This window comes from Helicoverpa armigera, chromosome 27 (genome assembly GCF_030705265.1).
Source record: "Helicoverpa armigera isolate CAAS_96S chromosome 27, ASM3070526v1, whole genome shotgun sequence".
Lineage (NCBI taxonomy): Eukaryota > Metazoa > Arthropoda > Insecta > Lepidoptera > Noctuidae > Helicoverpa > Helicoverpa armigera.
The window spans coordinates 5373314-5391964 of NC_087146.1; the positions used below are offsets into that span (position 1 = coordinate 5373314).

The following is an 18651-nucleotide window of genomic DNA, read 5'->3' on the forward strand; positions in this document are numbered from 1 at the left end:
GATACCCCTTGTAGAGAAGACTGGTTGTCAATCCTGGGTTATGACTACCCGTAACGAAGACCAAATATGTTTTCACAACATCCGGGACAATTACGTGAGACTATTACTTAGCCACGGGCTCCAACAGTATATCAAAATGTTATAAATAACTGTACATACCTATGTTCACAGAATAAAGAGCTTTGACTTTGACTTTGATATTTTCGATGATGATATATGATGATGATAGATTTTCCATGTAAACTTACATCAAATTGTTTTATTCCAGCCTCAAAGAATTCCTCCCCGCCTCCTACGTGAAAGTGAAAGGCATTGAGAAGAAGATTTTCCGCGAGCACAAGAAGCATGTCGGCTTGAGCGAGCTCGACGCTAAAGTGCTCTACACCAAGAGCGCCAGGGACCTCAAGACTTATGGCGTCGCCTTCTTCCTGGTCAAGGTAGGTGTGATAGACTCCTGCAGGCTCGGCTGAGACCCAAGAACACAATAAAACTAATCTAGCGATGCATAGGCTGTTACAAATAAGTACAAGCCAAAAACATTTGCAGCTTTAGCACATTGTTGTTATTTCAAATTTTCAGTATCGATATAGAATACAAGTCGACAACGTAAAATGTGGTTTATATTTCTTGCACTGAAACTCAAGTATCAGTATAATCATCATGGCAAGCAATACGCTATCGTGATTATAATGGGAATATCTAAAAGTAGCTTCCATCGCTGATCGATCTACTCCCTGCATCTGGCAAAAAATTGCCGTTAACTCGATAAATAACCTATCTTACACTGAGGGAATTCTTTAAATCGGTCCATTACTGCCTAAGATTATCACGTAAATAAACGTACTCTTTAACTTTATAACATTAGTATAGATACATATCAATATTATTTGAAAATACTCTTCTCACTCTCTCACTCACCATATTTTCTTCCTGCAGGAGAAAATGAAAGGCAAGAACAAGCTAGTCCCCCGTCTACTGGGAGTCACAAAGGACTCGGTGCTCCGTCTCGACGAGAAGACCAAGGAAATTCTGCAGACCTGGCCTCTGACTACCGTGAGGAGATGGTGTGCCAGTCCTAACACCTTTACCCTGGACTTTGGAGACTATAGGTAAGTTTGTAAATCATCATCTCCCGAGTCTTTTCCCAACTATGTTGGGGCCGGCTTCCAGTCTAACCGGATGCAGCTGACTACCAGTGCTTTACAAGGAGCGACTGCCCTATCTGATCTCCTCAACCCAGTTACCCGGGCAACCCAATACCCCTTTGTAAGACTGGTTGTTAGACTAGATGAGAAGACCAATATGACGTTTTATGTATGTGTGAGATACACACATACCTAATCATAAAACACTAGTTAAACCTTCATGTAAAACTTTCGTTAATTTAATAGAAATATTTCCATAAAGGTTTATAAGGTCTGTAATGAATGAAATTAACGTGCTTGTCAAGAACGCCTGAATTGAACCTTGACCCTATGCACAGTAGTCACACCACAATGGCTGAGATGATGATGATGATAATGAACATGTTATTAACATATATTTTTTCTGTCCCCAGCGACCAATACTACTCAGTCCAGACCACAGAAGCGGAACAGATACTCCAAGTCATAGCTGGCTACATCGACATTATAGTCCGCAAGCAGCGAGCCAAAGACCACCTCGGCATCGAGGGAGACGAGGGCTCCGCCATGTTGGAGGACTCTGTCTCACCTTCCAAGTGAGTATACAACCTGGCTAGCCGCTTCCCTAACTGCATCATAGTGCGAGCCAAAGACCACCTCGGCATCGAGGGGGACGAGGGCTCCGCCATGTTGGAGGACTCTGTCTCACCTTCCAAGTGAGTATACAACCTGGCTAGCCGCTTCCCTAACTACATCATAGTGCGAGCCAAAGACCACCTCGGCATCGAGGGAGACGAGGGCTCCGCCATGTTGGAGGACTCTGTCTCACCTTCCAAGTGAGTATACAACCTGGCTAGCCGCTTCCCTGACTACATCATAGTGCGAGCCAAAGACCACCTCGGCATCGAGGGGGACGAGGGCTCCGCCATGTTGGAGGACTCTGTCTCACCTTCCAAGTGAGTATACAACCTGGCTAGCCGCTTCCCTGACTACATCATAGTGCGAGCCAAAGACCACCTCGGCATCGAGGGAGACGAGGGCTCCGCCATGTTGGAGGACTCTGTCTCACCTTCCAAGTGAGTATACAACCTGGCTAGCAGCTTCCCTAACTACAACATCTTCTCCCGAGCCTTCCCAACTATGTTGGGGTCGGCTTCCAGTCTAACTGGATGTAGCTGAGTACCAGTGTGCCACAAGGAGCGACTGCTTGTCTGACCTCCTCAAACAGTTCTACAACAAACTCCGGAAACCTGACACACTTTAAGACTGGTTGTCAGAATTTCTTTCTTTTGACTACTTGTAACGACTGCCAAAGATGTTCATGACGGCCAGAACTTAATAGTTTAATGTACCTTCTGAAACATGGAAAAAGTCTTCATGACGAGATGACCGTCCATCCACTGACCGACCTCACCAAGCGTTGCTTAACCTTATGATCAATTGACCTGTGCTTTAAATACCAAAAGCTCCTCTTCCACATTTATAATATTAGTGAAATATTACGAAATATGTTTCTTTATTCCTACAGGGCGAACATTATCCAACACGACACATTCAAGTCGGCTAAAGTTAATACGGAGTCCTTAGCTAAACCGGCTGTGCACAGACCAGGGGCTGAAGGTAATTATTTTTGAAAATTTTTGAAATTAGATTTTGCACTGTATATTTTGTATATAAGCAAGTTATTTAATTTTATTTATCTGTCTGTGAGAGAAGGCCTGTGCCCAGTGGGACGATAAAAAGGCTAATCATTAGAACATTTATGATAGCGAAAATCATTCAAAATATAAAGTAAACGATGATATAAATTACCAATTTCAGCATTACTTTTTACGGATATGTACTATTGCTGTTCGTAGTTTATTTTTCTCCGTAGAGTAAAAAATGTATACCTACAGTGTGATATCCAAAAAATCTTGTTTTGTTTTATATTATCTCGATTTTTTTTGCCAACTTTCAATTATATGATTTGCCGAAAAAACATTATTCTGTTTTGTTTTCAACTTAATTTTATTTTGCCAACATTTTCTCTATGATTTTCCCAAATAAATATTTTTCTTTTCTCACCAACGCTTTATATTATTTGCACACATAGGAGCCAAGCCTTTCGCCGTGAACCACATGACGGGAGCTCAACAGACTACCGTATCCGGACAGATTATAACCGGACATACCCCGCCTGCTGTCAGTATTCTTTATTTTTATTTTTTATTTATTTTGTTTTGTGCTTGTTTTTTTTTGTGTTGGAATTTTTTGTCACTCTGTGTAGTGTGAAAGTGGTGTATTGGATTAATTGTTTGATGTATAGAAAGTGCACTAAGAGCCGTCTTCAATAAACAGTTAACTACGATTTTCTGTACAAAAGCTGTTTTTGTGAAAAACATAAAAGTTTTCCGGCGATTGAAAATACGACGCTTCATTTAGGTAAGAGACAAAATTTTAACAATGATAAAGCTATTTTATTTTTTAAAAACCTATTCAACTATATATTCAAAACTCTGAAAAAGGAATTGCCACAAACCAATATGATTTTATTGAATTGGTTAAAAGAAAAAAAGGAAAGATACACCACTTTTTCAGCTATTAGTATTAATACTAACTTAAATATTTGATAATTAATTAACTAATCAAATCATTTTGTTCCACGCTGCTCTAATGGCTATATGTAGTCATCGAGATGGGCTGTGTAGGTATATACTTACTAACATACTTATATTTATACTAGCTTCAATAATAATGCATAATTTTATAATACCGTTAATTTATTTAGATTATTTATTTAGTGATTTCATATTGGCTCTAAAAATAAACTGGCTTACGCTAGCGGTTTCAATCGCGTCCCGTAGGAACTACTTCGTGCATCCGTATATAATATTTTGATGTGTAAGATATAACTGCAAAGATCTATCAAAATCCATTCGGTAGTTTTTAAATGAAATAGTAAAATGTTCATCTTATCAACTTTTGCGTTGTTATATCTCAGGCACTACTGGTCCTATTAAAAAAATCTTTGATATATAACATTCATCAGATCACTACTTTTTATCCATGCGCATAAAGTAGTTTCCACAAAAGCATGTAAGCCAGCAGTATTATAAAAGCTTTTAGTATAATCTAGACATAATTTATCAAACCAATTTTTAATAAAACCAAAATCTTCTCCCCAGGCGTCACAAATGCAGCAGACTAAAGTGAGCTCGATCCTCACGGAGCCGCAGCGAGCCTTGCTCTCCACCATCAGCTCAGGAGTCGAGATCATCAAGCAGACCGAAGAGGGACTCTCCAGGGTATGTAGCTACTGCTGAAGTCCTCATAGATTTGGTGTTTGTTAATCATTACCTACGTGAATTGTGAAAGTAGATATAGTAAGAAAGAATGAAGAAAGAATGTTACCTGTGAGATGACGGCAGATAGAAGAGTATGGAAGGAGAAAACATGCTGCACCGACCACATATAGGATTGGGATAGGGGCAGGAGGATGGTGATACCTACGTGAATTGTGACTATGAGAAGGGGTCTTTTTGTGGCCCAAAATAGATTTACTTTTTTGTTTTTATTCATTCAATTTTTTCTCGAAATATTATTACATTTTGCATTCAAACTTTATTGAGAAACTTGTGACTTTCAGTTGTTAACCAATAAAATGATTTTTATTAAAAGGAATCCTGTAAAAAGTGAAATTTCATACTTTCATAAGTTGAAAAAATCTGCAATTTAAATAAATTTTTACGCTTTTATTGACAAGGTGCAACAGTCAGCAGTTAGAGCAGTATCTTTTTATAAATGTCCCAAATCAGTGAGTCGGACGTGAATGCTATTTTCGTCACACTTCTGATTGCACTTTAGAGGGAACTTCCACTTTAGGCGCGGGCTCCAATTAGTACACTAAATATCTAAAAATAATGATCACCAAAATAACAGTAATAACATAATAGTTTAAATGAAGGTAAAATTCTAGTAAGACCATAAAATGGACTTTCAAAACAATATTGTATGTTATGTTATTTCTGAATACAGTTTGTGAAAAGACCGCCGTGTCTTACGAGTTATCTAGCTTCAGATTAGGAATAAAGAAAGAAGTTTCAGTTTTTTTACTAGAATAGTTTTTAATTAAAATGTAAATATTTATTAATTTGCTTAACTAATGTGATCTAAAAGAAAGTACTAGAAGTAAAATTATCTACCCAAACAATTAGACAATTACAGGTAAAAATTGTAGTCTTATTATTAAGTTTATATAACTCATAATTCGCTTCGTGTACATTAGTTTTTAAGTTATTATATATTATGTATTAGTGTATTATAATTTAATGTTATTATATTTAAGTATTGTATTTTCTATGGGCCTCAGATGCCTGATGCAAATAAATAAATAAATAAAATAATTAAATATCATGTCTTCCGTCCCCAGGCGACTCTCCCAGCTCTAGGCCAGGACGCGGCGTCCGTCAAATGGAAGCAAGTGACGATGGACACGAACAAACAGGTCGTGACGTCACAGATCGCCGCCATGAACGCTGCTACTGCGCAAGTCGTTACGCTGACTTCCGGTACGTTGGATTAATGATTAGACGCTTAGCTTGTGAAGTTTAATTTGATAGGAATATTAGTCGATCTTTAAGTATTAGTTTTTTGTTTAATGAGCTTTCCTAAGTCTCTGTGATGTTAAAATTCAATAATTATCATGCTATATTTAGTGCCAAACTTAATGGTGGCTAGGAGTTGAAGTCCAAAATTTTTTATTATAAGTTGTCATCGGGTTACGAAACACTTGGGAAGTATGTTTTACATGAGCGTACTTATTATACTCGGCAGTTATTCGAAAGCCACCAAGTGCTCGAATATCTGTTGACTACCTCCATTCAATTTGGCGAGAACTATACCTTATATGATGAGCCTTATAGACTTAAACCTGAAACTGTATTATTACAAAAAAAGTTGAACATTTATTTAACAATTCGATTAAGCGTCTGATTCTGAACGTCTTTTTTGGAGTTCAGTTCCATCAGGTTTATTTATTTAATAGTTCATGTACACAGATACACACACAGAATACAGAAAAGAAGAAAGATAGAACACATAGTACATAGGCACAGCTTATTTCAAGAGAAATTTCTTCCAGCAGGCCCGTTATGGGAGAGTTAGAATAAGAAGAGATGCAGATAGTGTGTAAAGAAGAAAGAAGCTATAACTAAAAATAATTACTAACATTAACCTAAATACATATGAAATATATATATATAAATAAATAAATATATATAAATACACTAAATACTATATGCATCTATGATGATAAGGACAGATAATGTTCCTTCAATTTCCGTTCCGTTCCGTTTATTTTACGATTACCTAAAACTAAAGCCTAAATATTCCCCCCAGGTACAGAAGAAGTAGACCACACAGCCGTCGGAGCAGCAATCACCACTATCACCACGAACCTTCCGGAAATGACTAAAGGCGTACAAATGATCGCCGCACTAATGGACGACGGTGATCATGGTGATAAACTGTTGGATGCTACGAGGAAACTGTGTACGGCCTTCAGTGATCTGTTGAAGGCTGCTGAACCGGAGACTAAAGAGGTATGCCTGAAAATTATGTAGGTTTTATATAACAGGTATTTAATTGGCGTCATCTGTCTAGCCTTTTTCCAACTATGTTGGGGTCGGCTTGCAGTCTAACCGGATGCAGCTGAGTACCAGTGTGCTATATGGAGCGACTGCCTATCTGACTTCAACCCAGTTTCCTGGGCACCCTTGGTTAGGCCGGTGTTAGACTTACTGGCTTCTGACTACTCGTAACGACTGCCAAAGATGTTTAATGACAGCAGTTGTGTAGGTCAAATGATCAAAAAGCATCGTCTTCAAAAACGGTCGGCGAATGCAGCTGAGTACCAGTGTGTCACTTCAAGCGACTACCTGACCTCCTCAACCCAGTTACCCGCGGGCAACCCGAAAATTTTAGTAACAAAAAGGATCGTTTTGGTTGATAGACTTTTTGTAATGACTGTCAAATATATCCAAACTAATGATAGCCGGGACCCAACAATTTAACGTGGCTTTTGATGCATTTTAATTCGATTCAAATAATTTTCATTTTATGTAAAAGTTTGGCCTTTAAAATGTTGAATTACTGAGTAATTTAAACTGGCAAAGATGTCATGTATAAAAGTAAACCAATCGCATGTAAGTAGACTTATATCGGTGGAAACGTAAAATTACAATATTAAAATCAAACGATAACTAACCATAACTCTATCGACTTCCAGCCACGTCAGAACCTCCTCAACGCGGCTTCCAGAGTCGGCGAGGCTTCCACCACAGTCCTCTACACCATCGGCGAGGAAACTGAAGAGGACAAAGAAACCCAGGTAATTGACAACGACCCCAAAAGAAACCCCAAAAAATCCTACCTCTACAGAAAACTCAATTACTGCTACGACAATTTCTATAAAGTCTTCTTCGGCAAAGACAAAGATGACACCTACGACACCGACTTCGAAAGTCTCGATATTGGAGCCGGTGACCGCAAAGTGGAAGTCGATGACGGTATTTATGAAGATGTTGATACTACCAGGAATTGGGGACTTGACGTTATACAAGAAGAGTCGGATAGTGATTATTATAGGAGCGTTGATTATTGTAATATGATTTTCAAAAATAAAACCCAAAAATCGAATAGTGATAACGATTTTGAATCGATAGTTCAGAATTGTGAAGGTTATTTAGATAGTAGCAGTCCGAAATTGTATCCTAAAACGATTTACGATAAGATTTATAATTTCAAAAAAGATTTTTCTAATCATGATTATGCTAACGTTATTTATGATGTCCCTAAAAGTAATATCGAAAAGTCTAATTTAAATATCGATAAATCGAACGTTAATATCGATAAATCCAACCTTAATATCGATAAAAGTAACATCACTATCGACAAATCAAATTACGAAAACGTTAACATAGACTTTAATCGTCGCAACAAGAACGATATACTTCGCGAACAATTCTTCCTATCAGACAATATCGATAAAAACGACATTAACGATAAATTCAATCGATATAACGGCAAAAAAATCGAATGTCACAGCATAGTTAACGACATCACTAAATCGGGTCCCGATGTCAAAGTATCAGGTTCTTTAAATATGAAATTGCTGAACCCAGATCGGTACAATCGAGTTTTAACGACAACAGAAACTTTCATGGAGACTGCCGAAGCCAGTTTCACGAAAAACGAAATTTCCAAACTTAGACGAGACGGCTTTGAAAATTTCGTCAAAAAAAGCGAACGATACTACACGACAGAAACTGGTGATAAACAGACAAATATTTTGAATAATTCTACTGAAACTAAGCCTAAAACTGAAATTAGGATATTTTATAATCCTACCTTTAAGTGTACGGGTGAAAATATTCGAGGCTTTTGCAAGTTTTGTAAACGAAAGTGTCCTAGAACGGAAGAAAAGTGTTGTCCTAAATGTGAATGCTTAGAAATTGAGTTGGCTACGATATGGAAAGATAATTGGCTGAATATTTTATGTCTGATTTCAATATTGTTTATGTTTTTAGCACTTTTAATTCAGTGTTTGATGCCTAAAGATGTTTGTGGGGGGGATAATAGTACTGAGAGTGGGGAGAAGTGCTTTGAAATGATGTAGGGGGATCTTTGTGCGTTTTTCTAAGGATAGGAAATTGAATAACTGTGTATTTTTCGCAGCCAACTGATTGAAATAGCTGTTCAATCAAACAGCTGGCCATTTGACTAAACAACGCCATTTCATTGCGCGTCTATACGTCGTTTAGCGTACTTGTTGAATGTACAATAGCGTACAATATACAGTTTTTTTTTTAATTTCAAGTCTTTGGAAATAATAAAAAGGCAACGTGAAATGGGTTTTCGGCATATTCCTATGGTATAGGGACCTATAATGATATTATGTATATTTTCTTAAGGTACCTCATGGTATTCAGTTCCTTTAATCAGTTTAATCCCAAATATATATTTAAAAAGTCGTTATTCTGAATCTCTTTCTACAACATGATTGAAATTACCAAAATGGAAGAAAGGAATCTCAGCGCCAAACACAGCAGGCATAAGATTACTAAAAATACGCATTTTATATCATTGATTGAATATTATTTTAAAAAATCGTGATAATTTCTCTAGGCCTATGTCAAATGGTGCCAATGATGCATTTTAAATTATACTCCGCTAAAATAAAAATAGCGGAATGTATTAAAATATATAAGTATTATTTTTCAAAATTATATCTAAATATCTAAACTTACTAAAAGTATTCATATTTCTCTCTATAAAGGTTTTTCTAATAACCTTAGTTTATTTTATTCTCACGATTAATAGGCCCAGACTAAGAAAGCGGAGAAGTTTTTAAACAACCAATATCATTTCATTTACATTTAATATTAACATTGTAGATATATACAAACTCCTACTTACACAAATACATACTTATATTATATAACAAATTAAATATACTTATTTAGATAAGGCAGAATTAAAACTATGCATCAAAAAATTGTCCGCATCGCTGTCAGCGCGGATCGTGCCCAAAAGGCTGGCTGTATTACCACGTTGAATGGCAATGCATATTCTTTGACCGAAGTATAGGCCAACCTCTTGCTAACGAGTAGAATTTCATTAATTCAAACGTCTCGTCCCCGGCCACTCAGTACTCTCTCGAGCCTTTTCCCAACTATGTTGGGGTCGGCTTCCAGTCTAACCAGATGCAGCTGAGTACCAGTGTGCCACAACGAGCGGTGAAAAATTCTTGGTTGTTTAAAAACTTCTGCACTAAAAGTCTGGGTCTTAAAAGTCTTTTTCCTATATGTTTCCTATAAAACTTTTTCGGATATACGTTATCGAAATTAGAAAGACAATATGAAAGGGAAAAGACTGCACGATGATATTTTTGTTTTTAATTATATTTTTATTTCCATAGGTTAGTTTTTGAGAGTATGTGGATTACACAAGCATGTTGAATCGAAAGTCAATCTTCTATAATTTAAAGGCATAGCTCTGGTCAGTGCAGCTTCTTTAAGTAATGTTAATCAACTGAACTAAAAGTATTATTATTTAGTCATTTTTAAAGTCTGAACGCAGGAAATATTATATTACATACATAAAATCCTCGTGCCTGAAAGGGCATGTAAAGCCGGTGTCCCCGAATGCTACTCAGTAGCAGTCGTTACAATTCCCCGTCAGAGGCCGTCAGGCGGATTTTAGAAAACTCTGACACTAGGGCTTGTTAAGTGATTAAACCTGCAGCTCACTCGATAAGAAAAAGAAGCATCTATAAACTATTTGAATAAATAGTAGCTGCTTTTAAAGTCTTATTAGCAAGCATTGATTTGCCTACTACTCCTTGATGAAAAAAGAAACTTATCTAGTATTCTTGTGTAAAACACATACTCTCCCAGTCCCAAAAATTATAGTTAACACACTAACCAAGAGTTAGTCTGTCCTAACCATTACTCGGTTAACTGCACAAACGTATGCACTAACTACATTGTTAGTAATACTGGTTTTATATTACCTAGACTATTTTGGTACTGGTTTTAATCTAGGCAGAGGGGTTTTGGTTAAAATGGGAGTACTCGCTTATGATTAAGCTAGTCAAAAGTCAACATCACGGTAGCTTATAAAATAATAGAAAAGTCGTTAAGTTATATTCTCGAATTGGAGCCATATTTCTTGAAAGTTAAGTCAAAAGTTGTCTCTAGTCAAAATTGCAGCTGATTTTCTTAGATTATTACAGAAAACTTTAGACTAAGATCGAATCAATCAAATTAGTATAAGTTACAAGTAAAATTATAACTTTTATTTGACTATTTGGTTCTTGAATGCATTTTTTATACGGTAATCACATAATGAATAAAAAACTATCTTGCCATCACAAAGTCATAAGCGAGTTGACGGGTCTATTTACAGCTTTTTACATAATGGTCTATGCTGGATAATTATGATAACAAAATAGACGACTTTTTGACTGTTTCTATATACGGGTCGGACTAGAAAAAGTGCAGTCGAACAAAGTTCTTTTTTAGAAGTTGATTAAAAATGAGTTATTTCAGTTTTTTGGTTTTCGGGTGAAATATAACTGGATGTTTTGAGTAGGAATTTGAGTAAATTGCTTGGTCCTGTAAAAAAGACGTAACCAAATCCTCCTATTTTAGAAGTTGGTTTAAAATGTGGTTGTAAAACAGGTAGGTAGGTACAACTCTGCCGTTCTTTTTTTTCGATACTATCTTTATTTTATATATTTTTTGTCCATTATAGCCCACTATGTAAAAAAGCTTCATAAATTGTTAAGTTACTACTTTTGTTTTTAATTTTATATTTTTGTTAACAATAATCTTAATGCTTACTAATCTAGTCTTTATTTTTTTCTATTATTTTTCTTTTTATTTTATAAGCATTAAGAGAATTGCCAGTTAAGGGTCGTCTTAACCTTTTTAAATCGTTAATGTGTGACGTCCCTTAGATATTTTTTATTTTTGTTAATTTTTGGCAGCTTCATATTTTTTTCATGTGTACATATTTTATTTTTGTTACATATTGTTGAATAATCGTACTAATATAATGTGATTTTTATCATGACAATAATAAAACTTACTTTCTTTATGTAAAGTGCGATTAATCAATAGTATGTAAAAACTCAAAATCTGTTAGTTACGTGTCTTTTTGCATATAGTAATGGCCTTTTGGGGATTATCATTTAAAAAACCATAATTTCGTAGTAATCTGTGTTTCATTCCCACAAGGGATGAGATTTTTTTTTGCGGTGTCTCATTGTAAAAATACTACATGCTATATTGCTTTGATACGCCAAATAAAAAACTTGGGAAATGGAAGTCATAAAAAACCCTGGATTCTATTTTACTTCTGCAAAAAGCCATTAAATATTATGCATAATAAGACAGAAAAAAAAAATGCCATCAATAAGTACAAACACACAGATTGCCATTTTATTTTAATACACATGTTTATTTCTTAATTTTTTGCTATTTATTCTGATAACGCTTGGCTAGTATCGAGATGCATACTTTTTATTCAGTAAGGGCGAATTTTTAAATCATTAGTTAACTTCTATTTGCAGTTTGACATATTGCTATACAAAATCTGTCAAAACGTCAAAAATGATCCTTAGATAAAATATATCTGGCATATATAAATAAAAACTATTCTTCAATTGGGCAGCTAAAATACTTAAAATTTACAGACTGAAAATTACTTAATTTTTAAATAAAAGACTGATTTCGTTTAATTATACTTTTTTGGAATTTGAATTGCTCGATACTCGCCAGCGAATCGTTATAGTTATTTTTTATAATAATTTTTAATGCAATTGAGTGCAGAAATATTGAACCAGTATTTAAAAAAATCTTCAATTGAATCTCATTTCATGAATCTCATACACAAAAGGTTTTTTATCTCCAATAGTGTAAAATATTGGTTCAATTTTTCTGAACGACAATGTAAGGTTGTGGTTATAAACTGACACTGCCGTTGGTTATTTTTGGTCAATACATTTGCTTTAGAAAACATATTGTTTTATTTATAACTAACTGTCTCGAAAAGTGAATGTATTTACGCAAAAATGACAACTAATCAATCCCCTGTATAGTTGAGAAATCATGCTGTATATACCAAAAATGTTATAATATCTGTACATGATACGAGAACTAAGAATAACTCTAATCAAGATAATATTAACTTATATATGAAAACAGAAATATAGAAGACAATACCAACCTAAAAAAACTACTAAATATAGATATAAATATATTACAAAGTAAGCCCAAAATTTGCGCAAACGCAGTCCTACTATCTCTGTGTCTGATAGCTAACTACCTAAGGAAGTGATTCCCCATTATGACAACAGATGGCGTTGTTATAAAAATACTACAGCTGTGACCTACATAGAGTGAACGGACGACTGGTTTCTGTAATGTGTCTGGCATGCCGTGGACTCGATTCCTGGTTGAGGACTGGTTTTGGCCTCGATTTTTTGTCTAGACTGGAATGTTTTTCATTCATGAATGTTGTATTTTTTCTCTTTGAGATTTCTGTTTGAAGGCCTGCAAAAATAAAACCGCAAATGTACGTAGGTATCTATTCAAACTACATATGATTTACGACATCGTTATTTAATGATGTTTAGGCAGACAGTTGTACTTACTGTTCTAAATACAAACTTTTTGTAAAATTTGACAAAATAAATAGATATTCATACACAATCGCGACTTAACCGCGACGTACAAGTCGCGAAAATTTAAAAACCTTTAAAATAAAGAGTAATATATTATACTTGAAACAGGACTAAACAAAATTTATTACGAAACAAGACATAAGTGTAGATAGATTATACCTGAATCGGGACTAAATACTATATAATCATACAACATGACGTAGTTATCTCAATTTGCGAGAAAATCCACGGAAAAAGCTTGTATAAATAACCACATAAACATAGATTATTACTTCATATTTATATATGTACCGGATGTCCTTGTCCCATCAATCATAGTTTTACGATTTTAACAGATGTTTATATGTTACGGGTGTTACATTTATCGTGCGTACGCGTTTGCGTTTATTATTATTTACAAACGACAATTCCGGGAAGTATTTCTTTAGAGAAACGATTCGCAAAATTAACTCGAGTTTTATGTCAAAGATAAATTTATGTTTTGTTGTCTTAAAATATGTTTTTGGATATGCTTCGTATATAGATTTCCGGGAGTAATGAAAACTGGTATTTCTTAGATTTCTATGTGATTTTTGTAAACAGAATTTTCATCGAGAAGATTATACTATGATAGCTAAAAGGGCAAAAATCAATTTTGCTATGTTAAACTATACTCTATTTGAGTAGGCACCTATTTAAAGGTTTAAGTACTAATTGTCGTAATAGTATTTACATCGATTTTTAGATGCAAAAGTATCAAGACTGTTTATCTTCAGTCAAATACCTACACAAACATCGATTACAGACCACATAATCCTACATTTTCTCACAACAATTTCTCCCCACAGGACATCCTCCTATCCCTGGCCAAAGCAGTAGCGAACACCACAGCAGCTCTAGTCCTGAAGGCGAAGAACGTAGCCGCCATGTGTCGTGAGGAGCAAGCATTACAGAACAACATCATCTCAGCGGCCACGCACTGCGCTTTAGCAACCAGCCAGCTGGTGGCTTGTGCCAAGGTATGTAGAACTCCTCAAGAAGGGTCAGCAAGGTCTTCCAGGGTCTTCCAGGGTCTGCCGGGGCTGCAGGATTGTTCGAAAGATACCGCGGCCCTGATAAATAAAGGGCTTAAGAAGGAACATGATGGGGTTTAGTCAGTAAGAGTCTGATACTTTCTGTCGCTGCTAACCCACAGCGGGAGGTATCATGTGATGATTTCCCATAAAAAAGTGTTAATATATGTTTAGGTAGCTATGTGTTTTGACTCCATGGGGTTGGTTTAAAGTGTATGCAAGTAAACTGGGTTCGAAATAGTGTGTAGCATAATTTGCCTAGCCTTTTTCCCAATTAAGTTGGGATCGGCTTTCTGGGCTAATAGAATGCAGCTGGTACCAGTCTGTCACAAGGAGCGACTGCCTATTTTTGATGTCTGCAATCCAGTTACGCAGCAACTTCTTACTAAGACTGATTGTCAGATGTTTTGGTCCTAGTTATCATTTGTTTTGAGAATGTCGTCAAATCTTCAATTTCTGCAAAGTTAGACTTTATTTTATTCATGAAGTCTCATTTTTTTCGACCAGGTGGTAGCCCCAACTCTTCACAACCCAGCTTGTCGAGAACAATTGACCAGCGCAGCCCGTCTGGTAGCCCAAGCCGTAGAGCGACTAGTCCAGGCCTGCGCCGGAGTGCCCGACTGCGCGGCTCCCGGCGTGGAGCAGCTCACGGCGGCTGCTCACAGGGTCAGCGAGGAGTTGGAGAGGCTGCTGGCTCATACTGATCTGGGTAAGTGTGTTGGCACCAGCCTGGAGCCTGGAAGTTGGTGATTGATACACCCGTGCATTGGTGAGCATGTTAATGTCGGTTCTGCGCCTGATATCTCTCCGGTGGTGTCGGTGTTCCATCGCACTATGAGAGTGCAATGTACACATTATGTATTTATACTTTGTGTACAAAATTGTCTACCATTCAACCATCGGGTTAAAGGGAGACAATAAATAGGTACATTATATTCATAAAATATTGTTGAAAAGTTCTTCTAGCCTACAGGCCTAGACGACATGTGTTGCTGGGAAGTTTGTTGCGTCACTTCTTCCCAGCGAAAACACGTAGGAAGTGGTGAAAGGTGGGCGTTTTGGGGTTTCTTTTGACGTTCAAAAAGTGTTGTTTTGCAGCTAAGTTTGATTATATTTTAATTTTAAATTATTTGTTCTCAGATCGTCGTGTACAACCGACAGTGACAGAACGCTCAGTGGAGAGCGTGATGTCGGCCAGCGAGCGGCTGGTGTCGGCCGCCGACCCCGCCGACATGGTGCGGCATGCGAGGCTGCTGGGGCAGGCCACTGCACATCTCATTACCAACATCAAGGTAGGTGCAGCATCAGCTCAGCAGAGAGCGTGATGTCGGCCAGCGAGCGGCTGGTGTCGGCCGCCGACCCCGCCGACATGGTGCGGCATGCGAGGCTGCTGGGGCAGGCCACTGCACATCTCATTACCAACATCAAGGTAGGTGCAGCATCAGCTCAGCAGAGAGCGTGATGTCGGCCAGCGAGCGGCTGGTGTCGGCCGCCGACCCCGCCGACATGGTGCGGCATGCGAGGCTGCTGGGGCAGGCCACTGCACATCTCATTACCAACATCAAGGTAGGTGCAGCATCAGCTCAGCAGAGAGCGTGATGTCGGCCAGCGAGCGGCTGGTGTCGGCCGCCGACCCCGCCGACATGGTGCGGCATGCGAGGCTGCTGGGGCAGGCCACTGCACATCTCATTACCAACATCAAGGTAGGTGCAGCATCAGCTCAGCAGAGAGCGTGATGTCGGCCAGCGAGCGGCTGGTGTCGGCCGCCGACCCCGCCGACATGGTGCGGCATGCGAGGCTGCTGGGGCAGGCCACTGCACATCTCATTACCAACATCAAGGTAGGTGCAGCATCAGCTCAGCAGAGAGCGTGATGTCGGCCAGCGAGCGGCTGGTGTCGGCCGCCGACCCCGCCGACATGGTGCGGCATGCGAGGCTGCTGGGGCAGGCCACTGCACATCTCATTACCAACATCAAGGTAGGTGCAGCATCAGATATAGAAGCAGCTGAGCACCAGTGGGTCACATGGTCTTACTGAATTTCTTAACACAGCAACCAGGGCAACCCGATAACCCCAACTAAGTAAGATTTAGACCCGTAAAGACTGTCAAAGATGTTCAAATGACAAGAAAGACTTACAATTTAACGGGAACTCATCACGACGACTTGTTTATAGTTCGATAACAAATGACAACTAGAAAAACTTATTTTTAGTCATATTTGTGCAATTATTGTTTACCCCTAAAAATAGTGGTAATTAAATAATTTCGCAAGATATTCCTTAAATAAACACCAACTTGATAAAGTGAAAAAATATAGAGGATTCCTAAAAACCACACATATTCAGCTAGTAAGAGTTGATTGGAAAACCAAAATTGATTTTATACATAACTAAATGTAAAAGTGAACAACTAGTGAAGTGCTACTAACATAGTTTTAAGTTTTTATATACTAACAATTTTGTCTGAAAATAAGGGTTGATTTGAAATAGCAAAATTACTATAATATTCCTACTTCTATCCACAAAACAGACGGAAGCAGAAAGTCAGCCATCAGACTCTCAGCGCAAACTGTTGGCGGCCGCCAAGTTACTCGCCGACGCTACCGCCCGCATGGTGGAGGCGGCTAGACAGTGTGCTTCTTCGCCACAGGTATGTTCTAAGCTTTATATGTTTATTTACAAAGTTTTGATGACAATTTCTTATGTTTTCCCTTATATGGACCTTATACGGTCTGAGGTATATGGGGGTATATGAGGAAAGTCCCCATCTATTCTCCTTTTGTACTTCCCCTATGTACCTCTTCTGTGTAATCTCCTTATGTAGTTTTCCTATGTACTCTCTTATTCACCTTCAGTACTACTCAATGTAGTATAATAGGCGTGATCACAGGGCTAAAAATATAATATTATGAATCTAATTGGCCCGTCTATTAGATTAAAAAATATGTGTGTAAAAAGAGGTCTGAAAGAGGACATGAATAAGAAGGTAGTGGAAGAAAAATACCCTTTTATGTAAAATTAAAACAAAAAGAAAACGTAACGTAACTCAAAATTGAAACATGTCGCATCTTCGATGTTATTTGTTTGATTTTGCCCATCATTGTACGCTATGCATATTTAATATTATAATGTATTATTGTTTTACACAGGATCGTACAAAACAAGAGGCGTTGCGCAAGGCAGCGGAAGAATTGCGCTATATCACCGTGGATTATGCGCAAGGACAAGACATTGTGGGCTCGCAAGTCGCTCGGTTACAGGTAAATATTTATTACTAGCTTTTGCCCGCAACTTCGTTCGCGTGGAATAGTGACTACCAGCAGATTTTTGATTTGACCAATAGATGGCGCTATATGTCCGGAATAATTTTATTTTAATTTTTTTTGTAATAAAAACTATCCTATGTCCTTTCTCAAGTTTCAAACTATGTCTGTACCAAATTTCACACAAATCGGTTCCGTAGTTTAGGCGTGAAGAAAAGATAGACAGACAGACAGAAAGACAGACAGACAGACAGAGTTACTTTCGCATTTATAATATTAGTTTGGATTATACTAATATTGTAAGAAAAGTAACTCTGTCATACTCTGTTGCGTTTTGACGTCAAAAGAACCGATTTTTTTTTTGGTAAATAGATTGTCTAGAGTCTGAGAGAAGGCTATTTATTCAGTAAATTATGTACTCCAATCGGGATGCGGGTGAAACTATGGAGAGCAACTAGTCTTTTTATAGAGATTGTATTTAAAAAAAAAAAAACTAATTGCAAAATACAACGTCTAAACTAATGCCCGTTTTCACCAACGAATGCCTAAATTTAGGGAGCATTTACGGAACACTTAATAAGAATTTCATTTTCACCAAAGCCTAGGTGTCAATTTTAACCTAAAAATTTCACTTAAACTTGGGGGCCCGATTGATGCCTGCTTAAACAACCCCTATCATTATCATTACAGAATACAAACATATTTTGAACCGTTTCTGGAAATGGATAGTGAAATGTACCTTTATATGTTATGTAACACCAAAAATACCATGTTTAAAAAGCAAAAAAAAAATGAAACGTAAACTTTTAGAAAGTTTAGAAGCTGTGGAGGTTGTGGATATGTAAAATAATAATCATTAGAAGACCACGTACCTATCTTACGTGAAAGAGCAGATGTCTGAGAAAAAAGTACGATGTTCATGACTTTTTTATAAGATTATAGGTTATCACTTGCTATGAATGCACTTGCTAGGTCGTGATGTC

General features: G+C 37.3%; 1 protein-coding gene across 1 annotated transcript in view; it reads left to right on the forward strand.

The window, feature by feature from the left end:
• The window catches only part of Rhea (rhea), a 133247-nt gene that overhangs the window by 52925 nt on the left and 61671 nt on the right, over positions 1-18651 (forward strand). The window contains exons 10-23 of the mRNA XM_064042082.1: positions 269-437; positions 937-1109; positions 1559-1720; positions 2653-2744; positions 3220-3308; positions 4292-4411; positions 5536-5674; positions 6504-6706; positions 7393-7494; positions 14181-14351; positions 14913-15114; positions 15546-15697; positions 16936-17055; positions 17555-17665. Of these exons, the coding sequence (XP_063898152.1) occupies positions 269-437; positions 937-1109; positions 1559-1720; positions 2653-2744; positions 3220-3308; positions 4292-4411; positions 5536-5674; positions 6504-6706; positions 7393-7494; positions 14181-14351; positions 14913-15114; positions 15546-15697; positions 16936-17055; positions 17555-17665 (2005 nt within the window). The remainder of the gene's footprint in view (positions 1-268; positions 438-936; positions 1110-1558; positions 1721-2652; positions 2745-3219; positions 3309-4291; positions 4412-5535; positions 5675-6503; positions 6707-7392; positions 7495-14180; positions 14352-14912; positions 15115-15545; positions 15698-16935; positions 17056-17554; positions 17666-18651) is intronic.